This window comes from Anser brachyrhynchus (genome assembly GCF_964034855.1).
Source record: "Anser brachyrhynchus genome assembly, chromosome: 19".
NCBI lineage: Eukaryota > Metazoa > Chordata > Aves > Anseriformes > Anatidae > Anser > Anser brachyrhynchus.
In genome coordinates, this window is record NC_137712.1 from 11,938,422 (window position 1) to 11,954,784 (window position 16,363).

General features: G+C 44.7%; 2 protein-coding genes across 8 annotated transcripts in view; both read left to right on the forward strand.

The window, feature by feature from the left end:
• The window catches only part of RABL6 (RAB, member RAS oncogene family like 6), a 58,511-nt gene extending 42,682 nt beyond the window's left edge, over positions 1-15,829 (forward strand). For all 3 annotated transcript variants that reach the window (XM_080561494.1, XM_080561493.1, XM_080561495.1), the window contains 6 exons: positions 2,076-2,238; positions 8,073-8,285; positions 9,051-9,396; positions 11,216-11,387; positions 13,056-13,105; positions 13,713-15,829. In XM_080561494.1, coding sequence (XP_080417620.1) covers positions 2,076-2,238; positions 8,073-8,285; positions 9,051-9,396; positions 11,216-11,387; positions 13,056-13,105; positions 13,713-13,907 — 1,139 coding nt within the window. In that variant the 3' untranslated portion in view covers positions 13,908-15,829. The remainder of the gene's footprint in view (positions 1-2,075; positions 2,239-8,072; positions 8,286-9,050; positions 9,397-11,215; positions 11,388-13,055; positions 13,106-13,712) is intronic.
• PHPT1 (phosphohistidine phosphatase 1) overlaps positions 1-16,363 on the forward strand; it is a 102,853-nt gene that overhangs the window by 66,845 nt on the left and 19,645 nt on the right. The gene's annotated exons all lie outside the window — the stretch shown is intronic.

Consider the following 16,363-nt stretch of genomic DNA (forward strand, 5'->3'; position numbering starts at 1 on the left):
CCTGTTTGTGTGCAGCACGTCCAAGGAGAGCTACATGGGCACTTGCTTCTTTCCTCCTGATTGGCGTTTTGTTTGTCTCTGTGTTGGACTTGGACAGGGACTGTCCAGCCAGCTGGACAGGGGCTGTAGTGTGCTTCACGAGGAAGGTACTAAGCACCCAGGGGACACTAATAAAATAACTGTCAGCTTCTTAGCAGGAGCACATACGCCTCTTGAATAGCAAGAAAAATCATTAGAGAAGCTATTTGAAGCACTGTCTTCACAAAAGTCTGGCAGCTCAGAGGGGCTCCTGCGTGTTAACAGAAAGCAGCAGAGTGCTGGTTTTAAAGGTTATTCAGCCAGAAATGATCACGTAAGTCCAGGCTCTGCAATGGATTCCCCTCCGGGGAAATAAGCTCCTTTGAAGATGGTCTGAGGAGGAGAGCAGCCCGCCTTGATTTCTTCCTTAGCACTAGTAAACAATGGAGCAGAGTGGCACAGCATTCGGTCCAAACCCTGGCTAGATGAAGTTGCAGGGCAGAAGCATTGAGAGGTTTGCTGCATTCATTTTTACTGATCTGGACCTTAATTTGGCTGTCACATTCACTTTGTTTGTGAAGCTGACTGGAGTTGCAGAGCTGGCACTGCCTAAAAATTATTAGTGTGACATGGTTTGAATCACCCTTTGGAAATACCTTCCCTCTCAAACTGTCAATCCCTAGAGCTCACAGTGCTCTCAAGACTCCCACAGAAAGAAAGGAGGAGGTGCTGGGAATATGGTTTGCAGTTTCAGATGTTGAAATCTTTCAGTTTTAGATTTGTACACAATGTTCTGCATCCTGAATCTGTTACCAGGTATGACACAGTACACCCATTCCAGTTTGTTTGTGACTCTTCCTATCCACAAACAAACAAACAATAAAAGAGGAGAAAATGTTAGAAATGCCTTGTTGGCAAAAAAAATTGGTCATATTGATATGTATAAAAAAGACTAGTGGTCTACTACCAAATCTGGCTCAAGACCTCTTTAGGCTTGTGGCCTGCAGTCCTGGGATCTCTGGAGTGCTTTTTAGGAGGGTTGCAAAAGGCAGCAAGGAAAAATTGATCTGTTGTTGTTGTATTTATGTAGTGTGCCAAGGGTCTGCACCTCTACTGGAACCTGGCTAGGGACTAGCTAATTGGAAAGCAGTTGAAAATCACTATCAGAAAGTAATACTTGGTGTTTTCTGTGGGAGCTGTTATTTAACCTTTCCATTGAAGTCTTGTGGCAGTAATTCTTTTGGCCATGTTTTTTCTTACACCAAAGACGCTCAGTGACATTAGTAACACTGCTGTTCGTATGCAGAAGTAAACTGAAAGCTGTGCTATTAGGGCAAAATCTATATTCATATAGAAAGCTTGCTCACCCAAAAGAGTCTAGGTGTGAAGTGCAGTCCAAGCAGAAGAAAAAGGTTTAATACTGTGAATCTGAAAATATTAATCTCTCTAGACTTCAAGTGTCTTTCATCCTGATACCTTGACAATAGGTAAAGGTGTCTCCACACATAATTTGTGTTAAAGCAAATCTTTATTTGCAGTAGCTCTTGAGCTTTTGGTAACATAGGGCATTTGAAAGCACAGTACAAACAATCCTGCCTTTGACAGATAGAAGTTTAAAAAGCAAGAGGAAGTGAATGAGTGAACTGAACAGTCTGGAAAAGGTGAAAGAATAATGAAGGGACATAACACAGGAGTGATGCATACAGTTTAAGTACAAAAATGTGGTTGTGGTATAGTCAGTTGTGGTATTCACTGTACAGCAGAATCAGCTACCATTTTAAAGAGATTTTCAGACTCATCTAGGAGGCTGGATCAACCTTGTGCTTTGTAAACCACAGTGGCTGCACGAGGTCTGTGAATGACTTCATGTGAGATTCTGGACTGGTTTCTGTATCCTGTTCATAGCTTTCCTCTTCCCTTGCTGCATAGCTGAGGTCCTGCTTTGTGGCTGTTATCTGTGTGCTAAAGGGGCCCTGGACAGGATAGGTGTGTAAAAATCAAATTTATGTCTTGCTCGTGGTGAACTCAGTGTTTTACAACTACTGTTGCTAATACAGATGCTGCTGCTACTCCTCCTCCCCGTCCTGAAGCCCCTACAAAAGTACAGAGTGTGGAGGACTTTGTTCCTGACGACAGCCTGGATCACAGCTTTCTAGAAGACTCAGTTCCACAGAAGGACAAAGGGAAACTACAGACCAAACACCGTATCGATAGTGAAAGGTAAGGGAAAGAGGGTGGAGCAAGAGCAAGACAGGGATGTACCAGGATGTGCAATCTGAATAATTGCTCAGGCCTAGCTAACCCAGTACAGCTGTTCAGAAAGGGACTGCAGAGCAATTAGCTGCCCCTATTCCTTTCTGTCTGTTACTGTCTCCCTTTTAATGATACACACTACTTCCTGGGAAGCAGGGGAAGGGCAGTAAAAGCTAGTTATCACCTTCCTGGTTTTGTTGTCTTCCTTTCGTGACCAGTGATAAACCAATGGGTTGCTTTGTATTAGGAAGGGTTTTCCCTTCTAACCAATGTGATGAAACGTTTGAGGTATTTTCCTTACGGCACTTGACGCACTTTGCAGGATTCTCCTGTTTTGCCTATTGAATAACTTGCCGCTGCAGAGGCCCGAAGAATGGACAGGTTCCTTCATGGCCTGATACTGCCATTTTGGAGGCATTATGAGGAGGACTGTGGTTTTTGGAGGACCCTTGGGGGCACTCCATGGCTCAGTGGGATTCTGGAAGGAAGGATGGAGATGATTGTGCTCCTTTGGAAATGTCTCTGCATGCTTGCCTGCAGATTCCAGAAAAGTCTTAGGGAAGGCCTTCTTGTTCCTCTGTCCATTTCTAATGTCCCTTCCCAGTATCCTTCAAATGGGATAGAGCTGAGCTTATGGAGGCTGGATTTTCTTTTTTTATTATTATTATTTTTTATTATTATTTTTTCTCCTGGATTTCATTTTTTTTATCTAGGAAAGGGATTGTGATATACCAAGCTGCTCTGACAAGAGGATGTTCAGCAAGGCTGTCTGAAAGCAGGCTGTCATTTGAGAGGTGACCCAAGAGTACTCTCAGGCTCTGTATCCATCTGCTTAGAATAGTCTATGCCTGCTGCCTCTTGTCATCACCACTGGATTAACTAGGAGAGTAATTAAACACTTATACAGCTTGTCTGTGAATGTGGATTCTGCATCTCTTGACATCTTTGTTATGATTCAGTGTTCTTCGGTTCAACCACAACAACTTGAAATCAGTGCTGTGTGTGAAGCTCAGTGCCTGCCTAATGCAGGTCAGCCTGAATCACCATCCCTTATGACAGTAGAACGCATAGATGTTTTTTATTTAAAATTTTAAAAAAAGGAAAATAAGAAAAAAACAGTAGTTGCTAGAAACATGCTGGCCTACGAAGTGTCTTGCTTGCAGCTGTGGCCAGGCTGGATTATTTTTGTGTTTAACAAAGAGATGTCAGGAGAGCCAAGCCTGACCTTCCTGGGGTTTGCTGAAGGACTTGGTCCTGGAGTGCCCTTAGCCGCAGTTCTTGCTGTGGGAAGGACGCTGGATCTTTAGCACAGGCTTCTCTTCTAATAAGCGTCAGTTATTGGAAGCAAATAGGTGTATAAAATCCAAACGTCTCAAGCAGTTGTGTAATGAGCTCTGCTCCTTGCCTGTAGGGTTGTCACATTCTCATCTGTTATGAAGCCCTTCTGTGTTCTGTCCCCAGTCTTGGTAGCCTTCCAGGCATACAAGCTGGTTGGGGCAAAAAGAGAGATACCTTTGGGCTTCCACTGGGCACAGAGAGGACACTCAGTCACAGCTTCATCTTTTGGGGAACGGTGGTAATCATCTACTGTTAGAATAGCTCTGTTTCCCTGGGAGAAGACCTTGCAGCGCATCCCTGAGAATTCAGGTGCTTGATACTCCTCTGCAGCATGGCATCCATGTCTTGCTCTGATTTCTTATGTAGTTTGCACAGTTTTCTTGGTTGTCTGGTGATTTTACGTTCTGTTTCTTGCCGAAAAGGGCCTACCACAATAAACCAGGCATGCTGAAATTCAGAGCTGTGCTATGTGATTCTGTCCATCACCTGCAATAACAGATTTGATTGAGGATCCCAGTTACAACCCCATGGTGCCCAGGAGCAGCATAAGAGTTCTGTAAGCACCATCTCTAATAATTAGCCTCTACTGCAATAAGTAGATTATTGTAGTTGCAACAAAATCTGCTGCTGCAGATATTTATCTTGGACCTAAAGAACACAACAGTTCTGTGAAACTGCTGAAACCTAATAGAGATGTCATTGATTTTAAAAAACAGACGTACTAGAAGTTGCATCCCCCTTGAATCTGAGTGAGGAACAAAGCCTAAGAACGTTCTAGAGAGATGCATTCATGTTTCCTGAATGTTTTAAAGCAGAGATCTGAGTGTTAAGCTTACACAGCTTGCCAGTATTTCCTATGGGTGTGTTAGGACCAAGTGTAATCTCCTAACCTGAAGAACCATGCAAGACAGAGCAGGAAAATGGGCTTTGTCTTAAATATTCCTAGACTTACTTCTCTTAGCTGAATAAGATGTATTTCCTTATTGGCTGTAAGCAGGAGTCTCGCAGTTAGCTCATAGGAGAAGCCCTTAGCGCACAGTGCGTTTCGTACATGAAGCAGAGGTAGTTACTTCTTCTTGTCATTAGAAGCAGGGTGGTGTGTAACTGAACCGTGTCCTGAACTCAGTGTTGCGCTTGCTTCCATGTATAAGAACTTGTTTGCTTTTCCTTTCTAAGCTTCAAAAAGAGGCTGTAAATTTTGATATTTCTCATGCATTTTAGTTACATTGGGAATTCAGGGTTATTGTTTTCAGTGATGTTATGTGAACTTCTCCCATTCGGTATTCCGTAACAGCTCTCTAAACAACCGAGCAAGAGTTGACACAGAGCAGTGATGTTAGAAAAAATGTTTTTTCTGAAGCATGCTAGCAGTGAGGAAAGAGCTCTTGTCTCTGAAACAAAGAACTTCTTGCCCAGCGATCAGACAGCTGCTCAGACTTCCAGCATGTACTGATGTCTCTTGGTGTTCTTATAGCTAAATCCCAGTGCAGATCTGCAGAGATTAATGGAGTCCTGCACTTTGTTTAATGGCATTTTATGGTTCTCCAGCCTGCAGTAAAGAGAACTCACTAAATCAGTTTCCTTAGCAGTTGATTAGGAAGGCAGTTCAATTATTCCAGTTTGCTGCTTCAGAACTTACTTTGCTGCTCTTTAGCTTGATACTCAGAGCCGGTGTGTATGTGACTGCATCAGAGGAGCTAGTCTGACTCCAGACTGCCCTCTTCCCTCCTGCTGGCTCAGGCTGTCCTGGGTCCGTGGATAAGCTGCAGGTGTCTATTTGAAAGTGAGTTTGTGCTGATGCTAACAGGATTCCTGTTGAGTTTTCTCCATATCACTAGACATTTATCATAAGCATTGATTAGATGTCTTGTATCTGAAGGACTTCTAATTGGTTCTTTGCTTTTATTGCCTCTGTTTTATACATAGTGGTATCCAGTTGTGCTAGACAAAGCAAGGAGACCTGAGGGCACTGTTTGGTGCACACTAGAAGACCCCCATTTCCTGGAATGTAGCCATGCAGGCTCACCCTGTGGCATGTGATTCCCTCAGCTTATCTGCTTTATTAGAGTTCGTGTTTTTCCTCTATCTGTAGCCACAAAAACTGATGTGGCAAAAGGATTCTGATGGCTCCTGGTGGCGCTGGATCCACTAGCTGTACAGCAGGGCTGGTGGGATACTTGTCAAGCGAGGTTTGAGAGCATACGCTGAGACTGCAGCAGGATTTGTTTCATCACCAGAGGCTGTTCCATGCACATGATGGAGGGCTTGCTCTGAGGAAACCCTGATGCGCTCTTTGGTCAGTAACTCATACAGACCTCCGCGAGCATAGTCATTTTTGGTGGGTACCTGTGCCTGCAAACATGTTGGCTCAACACTAACGCAGGCTTGGCAGTGTGTCAGGTGTTGGCAAGAGTGGTGCAATGTGCTTGTTTTTGCATGCTCTGACTTCCTTCCAGCTGGAATCTCAGGACTACAAGCTGGTACTAATTTTGCATTGTCAGGCCTTGTTTATACTGCAGCAGTGATTTTTCTGACATATATTCATTTCTTTGCTTTGCTCTTAAGCTGCCGCTTAATGATTTGTGTGGAAGTTATACATGGAGGCAGCGTATTCACTGCAAAGGGAGATGACCCACTTTGCATGTGTGTGCATACACACGTAGATGTTCTCTTCAAACTGGGAATGCTTTAGAGGCTGCAAGTCGCTTATGGTGTGCAGTGGAAGGACAGTGGCAATAGCAACAGTCTTACGCTTCTTATGCTTGATGGAGTGGTGATGTTACAGAAATACAGTGTCACTTGTTCAAGATAATATGCTGCCATTTTTTAGGGTGTGATTCCATTTTCTTTGCAGCACATTTCTAGAGAAAACACTGCCAGTGTTTCACATACCTCAGAAATCTCTCACTTGTAATTCCTCCAGCCAGTGCGGTACTTGGAGGCTGCTTTGAACAGCACTTTTCTTCTCCTTTGTGTGGGACAGGCTGTGTCCCTCCTTTCTGGCTCAGTATGAGAGCAGCAGTGTTAATGACAAAGGGGTTCTCGAGCAGCCTGCCTCTGCTTGGCTGGGAGCTGAGCTCTGAGTCCTGAAAGCAGAGGTGCATTTCAGGACTCAACATGGAAAGCAGGAGGGAACGGATGTTAGTCCTGATCTTAATGCTGTTACCCAGACAAGCAGTAGTTGTAGTCACTCTTAAAGTACTGTGCTAGTTGTGATTAGCCTAGTGCCCCTTATGTCACAAATGCTACGCTATCTGTTGTCACAAATGCTACAGTATTCTTTAAAACTAACATGTAAAAAGTAACTGGCCATAAGAAGAGCCCAGGTGAGTAGTACAGTCAGGTGGACTGTGTTAGTGCCTCGGCATTTCTTACCCCATCAGCACAGCAGCCTCCACTGTCTCTTTCTGTGCTGGCTGGCTGCTGGCACCATCTGCCAGGTTAGGGATTGTAGTTTTTGGTGGTTCCTTTCGTGACTCTAAAATCTAATCTGTTTCAAACCATAACCTTTTTTTTTTTTTTTGCCTCTGCGTAAAAATGAATGCTGTGTTTGTACAGTCCGTATCGAGTCAAAAGGACGGTGGAGTGGGTATCATATACAGTAGGTTGTCAGGAAGGAACTGAGTATCTGTTGCAGATAAAGCAAATAGAATGGGGGAAGGTAACGCAAAGGTTCATCAGCTGAGACTGAAAAATATCTATATTCCTGACCTGAGTAAATCCATCAGAAAGTATTAAAATTGTTGAGTCGTGGGGAAATCCAGACAAGAACCCTTCAGCTGGTAATTTCAGCTGTGAAGCTCTATCAGGATGACTCTGAATACATAACTGTATTGCATTCATGGAGCCTGGCAGATGCTTAGCTCTAAAAGTGTGTCCTTAGGTTAATTTATTTTGGGAAATGTCAAAGCATGGTTATGGTGTCTGAATGGCTGCCTGCTTCAGGGAGCACCAGAGAAACAGAAATCATTCCAAGAAGCTAATAGCTGCAAGTGAATTTCCACAGTAGTGGCAGTATATGATCAGGCTTAATTACAGGATGTGGGGATCGAGGCAGGCGGTTCCCACTCTTCAATTGGCTGATCCTTGTATGTGGGACCAGAGATGTTCTGATAGAGGCCCTGCTGAAGAAACAGGCTGCTCTACAGCGTTAAAGCTTACTCATCTTAGCCTTGAGTGGTAAAAGCCACTGTGTGACACATCCTTCTGTGACGTGTTTTGGTACTGGGCTTGTGTCACCCTTGTAGCCCACAAGGAGCAGGTCCACCGTGAACGGGGCTGTGGGCTGGGGGCATGCAGCAGGAAGACAGCAGCAGAGCTGCCCTGGACAGCCCTGGACAGGGTAAGGGTAGGCCTGAAATTGGCTCTAAAAGCATGGCAAGTGGCACTGTGCTTTCAAGGGGAGGCATGTCTGTCCTACCGTGTCTTCAGGGTGCTGTGTCTAATCATCGTCTACTTTGCAGTGATGGAGAGGCACCTGGGGGGAACCCTATGGTGGCAGGTTTCCAAGACGACCTAGACCTGGATGACAAAATCCCCAGCAGACCCATGCTGGCAACAGAGCGAGTGCCCAGCGAGAACATCACCCTGTCCAGTGAGGAGGAGGAAGAGGTTAAGGACTCTAAGGTCATACTCATACCTGATGAAAACATTGACACAGAACATGAAAAAAAAAGGTACGAAGCACATCTTGAAGTGTGGGATTGTGCTGGCAAACTTGGGCTTCTTCTCAGTCTTGCCATTGACTTCTGTGCAGCTGTGTGGAATCATGGTATCTCTGGAGCCCATTCCTTCATCTTTAAGTTGAATCTGGATTTACTTGAGCTGGAACTGCTTTATGCAGCACCTTCTGAGGGGGGTTGTGGTACTAGTAGCTGTCCTTTTGGTACAGCTGCATCACACCTAAGTAGTGTGCTTTTGAGCACTGTGTTTCTTTGGTCGCTGGTACATTTCTGTTTGGGAATGACCCAGCCTTTTTTTCAAGTTTGAACAAGAGACTGTAACTGAGCTCATGGAAATCTGTTAATAGCAGTGTGAGGAGGACAGAGGTATCAAGTCTTGCAGTGGGAGTGGAAGTCATTCACCACATCCTGTGCTGGAGAACGATGAACTGAATCATATTCTCCACATACCATACGCTGTGGGTAGTATGATTGGATTTGGCCCACCAGTGCAGGCACCTGTACGTCAGCATCCTCAGAGACATGAGAACATTCAGCATTTGACTTACTGCCAGAAATACTTTCGCCATCTGAGTGCTGTGTGTTCAAACTCACATACACACACACATAGGATGAGCTACATCTCTTACATCTCCTGTTGAGATGCACACTGAAGCCCTTGAGGCATGTTCAGCTATTAATTGGTCGTCGTGCTTTGCTTCACAGCATCACAGAATGGTGGTGTGGACAGGCTCTGTCAACTTGTTTTTTTCTTCTCAGGTCTTCCAGAAATTCTGTGAAACCACAGAGTGAAGCAGTACTGACCAAAGCAACTGACCTGAAGCCTCCTGACAGTTTACCTCCACATTCTGTGTCTGAAAGAAACAGCAACAGCAAGCTCAACGCTAGTCTGCCAGCTGCTGCCACCACCCCAGCAGCAGTCCAGGCCCCAAAGACCACTTCCCAAAGCAAAGGACATGCTCTCAAACTGAAAGTGGTCAAAGAGGAAAAGCCTGAGGAGTCTGACAGTGATCAAGAGGGACCAATAGCTACTCAAATGCTCTCATTTGTTATGGATGACCCAGACTTTGAAAGTGAGGAATCTGACAGCCAGAGGAAGAAAATGGTAAATAACATGCTAGAATCACTGTGCACTGCTGCAGAGCTGAGCTTGAAGTGTTGAGGCATCTCACTGAGCAGAGCTTTCATCTGCTCTGCCAGTCTCTCAGCAGCAGTCACAGCAAGTCAGGTGCTAAGCAACCTGAAGAAATTGATTTAAGCACAAACCCACTAAAGCTGTGATTGGTGAAGCCATGCAGCAACAAGGTTTGTGCTCACAGATTTTAATGTGCTGTTTATTCTCAGTAAATCCAGAGTGTGGTCAGTCAAGTAGCATGGAAGGTATGAAATACTAAGCTGGTGGATTTTCACCTGAAGTTTAATATGTAGAAGCGTGTGCATGCTAGAGAGAGAGAACAAGTGAGCTCCTTAGAGTCAATGCAGCAATCAAAAGGCCATACCAAATTTGCTTGGCAAAGCTCCTTACAGAAGTAGGAAAATCTACCCAAGAAGAGGGGCAATCTTTCCATTACAGCCAGGTTAGCTGTAAAATGTCGGTAATGTATGTGAGCAGGAGTCCCTTCCATCCTGTCCCTAGCCTGTCGTGTGTTAAAGACGGAGATAATGCAAGCATCTTCTCTGTGCTCATAAGAATTTGCTGCTGTGACTCTAGGTACTCCTGATTTCAGTGACCTGCACTCACAGCCAGCAGAGCAATCTCTGTAGGAACTGAAAATCATGATTTGGGATGGACGGTTGCTGTTCTTGTACCCCAAGTGTCTAGGCCAGCTTTTTTTTGGGAGTGTTCTGTATGTTTGCATCATTCCAGAAACCTGCAGTAAAGACAGCTGTCCCAGTTTCTTTCACTGTGGCTATGGGTCCTGCTGTTTTTTATGAAGTAATTTTCCATTCATTTAGCATTTCAGTACCTGCTTTTCCTGGCATCTTAATATAAAAGCAAAACTATTTGGAGTAGGTTTACTTTTTGTAACTGTGATGGTACATGTAACAAATGATGATGAGAAATGGGATTTGTGAGAGAACTTGCTGTTGCGACAGTCTCAGGGAGATGCCCCACAACTTATGAACGCTTTTCAAGTACGAGGTGTACTGGTAAGGGGACGCAGTAAAAACACCGCCATTAAGCAAGGAGGAGGGGAACATTGCCTAAATCATCAGCAGAGTGGGGTGTTTATGGTCAGTTTGGAGGATCTAAAGAAAAAGGTTAACAAATTCTGAAGATTAGTTGCACATACAGAATATTGAACTTCATTTCCATTCCCATTGTGCAGAGAGGCAGAGGATTTGGGGGGTGATATCCAGTCTCTGCAGCATTCTGTTTCTGCCCACATTGAAGACGAAAATTTGCACTGGGAGCACATTCCCTTTTGACTTGATGAACGGATTTATTCTGCAAACACAGACTGCTTTCTTGGCCCTGCTGCATGTTGCCTCTGGTGTGCTAGACCCCCCAGAGCTACACAGGAAAGGTTTTGTCTGTCAAATCTGGAGTTGTTTTCAGCTATTTAGATTTGATTTTCCCCAAAACAGAGGTGCTTCACCAGGGCAAGTAAAGGCTGGTGCTGTTGAGCTAACACAGTTGAAAGTCTCGTTTAATCCTTTTATGTCATTAATTTGATTTTGGTGTCATGAATGATAAGTTATCAGAGTGTGCTTTCCAGGATCAATGCTACCTAGCCATTTTACCGTAGCAAGAAATAGATAGAGCTTACAGCATCATAGTCATTGATTTTCAGGCAATAACAGCTCAGTTCAGCTACCATTTCCTTCCCTCCTCCGCACATGCTGACATCTCTGTATACAAAATATTTAGAGATTTTTGTTTGAAAGACCTGTCTGCATTGTCGGTCTTTTCTTGTCTCTAGGATGAATTCCCTGTCCGGGAAGATCTCTCTGAAATATCTGATGATGATGCCTCGTTGGCAAAGCCACCCCAGCCTGTGAAATCAACAGTCCACTCCTTTAAACTGAAAAATGACTCAGATCTCTTTGGTTTGGGTTTGGAAGAAACTGGTCCCAAGGAGAGCAGTGAAGAAGGTAACGGTCACACCACATTTCCACTCTTGCTGATTTTGTTTTTCAGGTGTCTGTTTTTCCCAAAGTGGTTCCAGGGTGTAAGCAAACCAATTTGCACTAAATAAAATACCATGCAACTTCATGCAGTGCCCTGTGTGAGTCTTTAATGTGGTTTAACACAACATAAATAACTTTATGTTTTTCCCCATGGGGGTTGGGAGAACTTGGCTCATCCATGGCATAAGCCATGTATTATTTCTGTCCCAGCTGGAAGCAGGAGCACATCTTTCATGAGCTGCTTCTGTAAGGCTTCCTGTTTAACTTTGCATGCCTGGGAACTGATGCTCAGCATTGCAGTGTCCACCTCCTCAAGAATTTGGATCAATGTGAGCAAAATGTTCTGACATACCCTGCCAGTTTCCTCTTCTACTTTGGGGAAAGTTGGGGTGAGTTTCTGGTTATAACCTAAGCACTCCTCGGGCTTTTTATTTTCCCCCAGTCCCCTAAGGGAACAAATTTTAGTTGTGCAAATGATTTCTGCTCTCTTGGCATTGCTGCAAAGCATCTGTCCTTGATGTCACCCAGAAAGATGAAAAGTTAAAAACTTAAGGGGAGACAGAAGCGACCTAAGTGAGGTTTATCATGGAAAAGCTATTACAGAAGTGTAAGTAAGGTATTACAGGCAGTGATGGTTTCATTGGCTTGTGATTTTTTGTTGCTGAGCAGCACAACTTGGAATAGGTAGAAGTGTATCTGCAGAGGCCCAGGTCAATAATTAAACTTCCATTTAGCACTTTTAATAATCCAGTGTGGGTTCCTCCTATCTCCTCTGTCTGGGATAAGTACAAAAACATACCTCGGTAACCCAGTCAGTTGGAGCTTGACCAGCAATTAGGGTTCTCCATGGCTGACTTGCATTTACGTATCAACTGAGGGGAAGACTGCATAGGTATCAAATACCACCTTGCGAAAAGTGGTGCAGCTACAAAGCCTCCTGTGTCAAGCCAAATAAATACTCTCCTGTTCAAGGAGTCTGTGCAAAGTCAGTGGAAGTTCGGCGTTGAAATCAGTGGCTGAGCTATCAGCCACAATAAGCTGGGACAAATGTTTCGACTGTGATGGGCTCTGGGGCTCATTTGATACAGTGAAAATAGCCACTGCTGTAGAGCAGAACTGCAACAGTGGCACTGTGGCCTCAGGGTGACATAATTTCCATATGCAGCTTGAACAACCAGTACTAGCCTGCTAGTCTGCTCCAATGGGATTTCCATATGCCTTCAAGTATTAAGTGGCCAGAGGCAAATTGTTCCCCATAGCTCTTCTTCAGTTCAGGAATTAATAGTCTGGTGCCCAGTTTGGCCTTTAGACCAGTTTGCAGGTCTGGTCTCTGTATTTGTTTCTTCAGTGGCTGTGATACAGTGAAGACCCAGGTGTTCATAACACAAAATAAAATAGATGGTATAATGCTCATAATTAAGCTAGCTACATCTAGTCAAATTAGGACCTTGTGCTGGAACCTGTGTTAGTTTCGAAGGGGTCACAGTTTGTCCTGAGAAATAAGGATTGCCTTTGCATGCGGCTTCAGGACAGCATTTTGTTCTGAGAAATAGGGTCAGGGCAGAATCACATGGCTTCTGGTTTGCGGTGATTTAAAACAATATTGTTTTTTTTGTTTGTTTATTTGAACAGATAAACATGCTTCTAAGGAGAAAAAGAAGAAGAAAAAGAAAAGCAAAGAGGTACTATTTAATTCCTCAGAGTTGATCTGCCGTATTGTCTAGCAGCCAAGGAAAGGGGTAGCTACCTACAGTGTGCTCTGTGCACCGGGTGGACTGCCTTCCATTCTGGTATCCTGCAGCCAGAGCTGTGCTCCATGGGCTCTGCAGACCATTAACCACTTGCAGCTTAAAAACAAACTTCCAGAACAGTTGGCTTTTAAAAAGGCAGTGTGTGAGTTTGTAAAATGTAGGATTAACTAGAGCAATGCATCTCTGCTGATTGGAGTCTGTTACAGTCCCATGGCTTTTTCCAAGCAGGGGGAGATCCCAGACAGAGCTAATCTCAGAGACAGCGAGGGAAGTCTGCAGGAGGCTTCATCTTTGACATTTCTGCTTGTCCAGTAATGTGGTATTGTCAGGCACAAACTGCCTGACAGACCATTGCTACATAAAAACCAGATGGTCTGTCTTCTCTTCTGTCCAAACTCACAGAAGGGTCCCAGCCAGCCTTGGTGGTAGATGCTTCTCCCTAAGTAAGGTTCCCATTAGAGCCAAGTTTCAGGGCGATATGTGCTGGGTTACTGGCATGCTCAGAGGATTTACTAATTACAGTTTTCTCATTTTGCAGGAAGAGGAGAAGTCTGTGAAAAAGAAAAGCAAACACAAGAAGAGCAAAGAGAAGGAGGAGAGCAAAGAGGAGAAAAAGAAAAAGAAGAAGAGAAGCAAGGAGAAAAACAATGAGATAGATGAACTGGAGGCTTTTCTTGGAGGAGGAGCCAGCATGAGCAAGCCACGAGGAGGTGGGGACTATGAGGAGCTGTAGGCTGGCTACCTGTACATGCAGCGGACTCTTCTGTCGTGGTTGTCTCCATCTTTTCTTACGAGTCACACCAGGACAGATGCAGATGTGTAAAGCTTTTTGCCATGTATTCACTCGAAACAGATCTGGCAGAACAAAAGCTTTACATCTGTGTGTGCTGTTCTGGTGTGTTCGTTACACAAAGAAAATGCAGCTGAGATGTACTTGAGTAAGGGGAAGGTTTAGGGCATGGTTCCCCGGCCCGCTTCCAGGCTGTCATTTTGTCTCCTTCCAGAGATGCCCTGTTTGGTAGCTGTCAGGGTGTGGGGGGTGAAAGGGACCTGCTTCCAGCTCCACCCCTGTTATATGCCACTCCTGCACACCTGAAGTTCCTGTCTTGTTAAGAGGAGTGCAACAAAACATGCTGCATGAACGCAATTGTGCTCGCCTGTCTCAAGTCTTTAACTTTTTATCCTTCCTATTTTTTAATGAGAAAGGTGGTATTGGCCATTGCTCCACCCAGCAGCTGATGCTTTAAATCAAGCAGATCATGCTATGATACAGCTCTACAAAACAGCAGCTACAGGACCAGAGTGAGAGAGAGCGTGTGTGATTTTGGAGTCCTTTGAAAGGGACCTTTCTGCACAGCAGCTTAATTAGCACTCACTGGTGCTGCTGTTGGAATTCATGAAGCCCCATTGATTTCCGTGGCCCCAGTGTCTCAGACACTACATGTAAGCTGCTATGCAGTTTGGGAAAACAATGCAAAGTGCAAAGCTAACTTGAAAAAGAGAGGAAAAAAACAGTGCTTTTCTGCATTTCCCACCCTTGAATTTGCATACACTAGAATCCCCTCCCTTTGGTACCTCTCAGGGACATGACTCTCATGGAAATGAAGATATCCAGAGCTTCAGAACTGTCTACAGAGCAGTGTTAGCATGGCAAGGCATTTGCTTCTCAGGCATTTTACAGTCAGGCTGTACAGCACCGGCTGCCTCTCTACACTGAGAGGAACAACCACTGTAGCTCAGACGACCTTTCCTGGTCCAATTTGTCGATATCGCAGCTGTGTTTACTGGGCCAAGCCTCTCAGCAGCCAGCGTGCTGCCCTTCCCTGCCCCAACTGGAGAGCCTCCTCCTATCCCGTGAGTTTGGGAAGTCTTTTAATTTTTGATTTGAACTTAGACCTGTGGATTGGTGCCTCCTCAGCAGTGCAGGCTGCAGTTGGATAGGCGCTACAGGCCAGCTGTTCACACTTGCCTGTGTCCCAGTGAGTCACCACCATGTTTGGTGGAGTTTGTTAGTTCTCCATACCCGCTTCTGTTTTGGTTCTGGGTCCCTTTTGCAGCTCGGACAGTGAAGCTCCCCCCAGGTTCTGTGCATTCCATTAGCCTGTTGCACCCAGGTTGATTTGAGGTTTGGTTTTGTTCTCCCTCCCCTTTTTGTTGTGAATTGTCAACCGTGGTATCCAAGCTGGGATTTGCTACTACATCCCCATAAAGCAAGGTGTTCTTTTGATCCATTGTCCACTTCAGAGTTGTCTTGAACAGCAGGCAGTTATCTGCTCTATTTTTCTTTTTCTTCTCCCCAGCCCCCAAAATGCACATGTAACTCCCTATAAAATGAACTGAGTTTGCTGCATGAGCAGTATATTGTTCAGGTCTGTTTTCCATTAGCATTCGCTATTTCTCTGAACATTACTACATTTCTTGTGACACTGTGGGGAAATCGCATGGGACAATTCAAACTTTGCACGCCTGGAGAGGAAAAAGTTGACGCAACCAAAGTTTGTGGCCTCTCTTGTGAGAAGGTAGGCAGGCGTTCAAGCTTCAGCTGGCTGTGTTCCTGAAAGCGCTTCTGTTCTGTAAAGATTTTGGGTCATGTTCCATTTTGCATCAAAAAACCTGGTACAATCCATTCTGACTATAAAGCTCTGTTGTACAACTGCCTCTGTACATCTTCTTCTCCACTGCAGGAGTGTCTGCCCAGGCCCATGAGCTGCTTGTCCCTCCACGATCCTTTCACAGAAGGACAGCCTTCTGTCACGACCTCACGTTTTTGCGATCTCACACTTTGTGGAAAGGGGTGCTAAACTAAAAATCATTCAGAAAAAGTTGAACTTAAAAACCATGAGTTTTTTTCCCAAATCTGAGGTCTGTCCTGAGAGAGCTGTTGTTTCACACAGCACATAAAGGAGAAGGCATTTTTGTTCAGCTCAGCTTCCTTGCGAACGCAGCTCATGGGTTAGCAGAAGGTTGAACAAGTGCTGAGCCCCCTAGAAATGTTTATGTTGGCATTGGTTTGTTTTTCACCTGGGCCAGATTTGACTACCAGTAGGAGCCTTTACACTCCCTGCAGCTCAGGTTCATTGTCAGCACAAGGAACTGAGACAAAAACAAGCAAAGATGAGTCACTGTGATCCAAAATTCTCCTTTAGGAGAAGCAGATGTGGGAGCTCTCTTTACTTACACTAGAGAGCC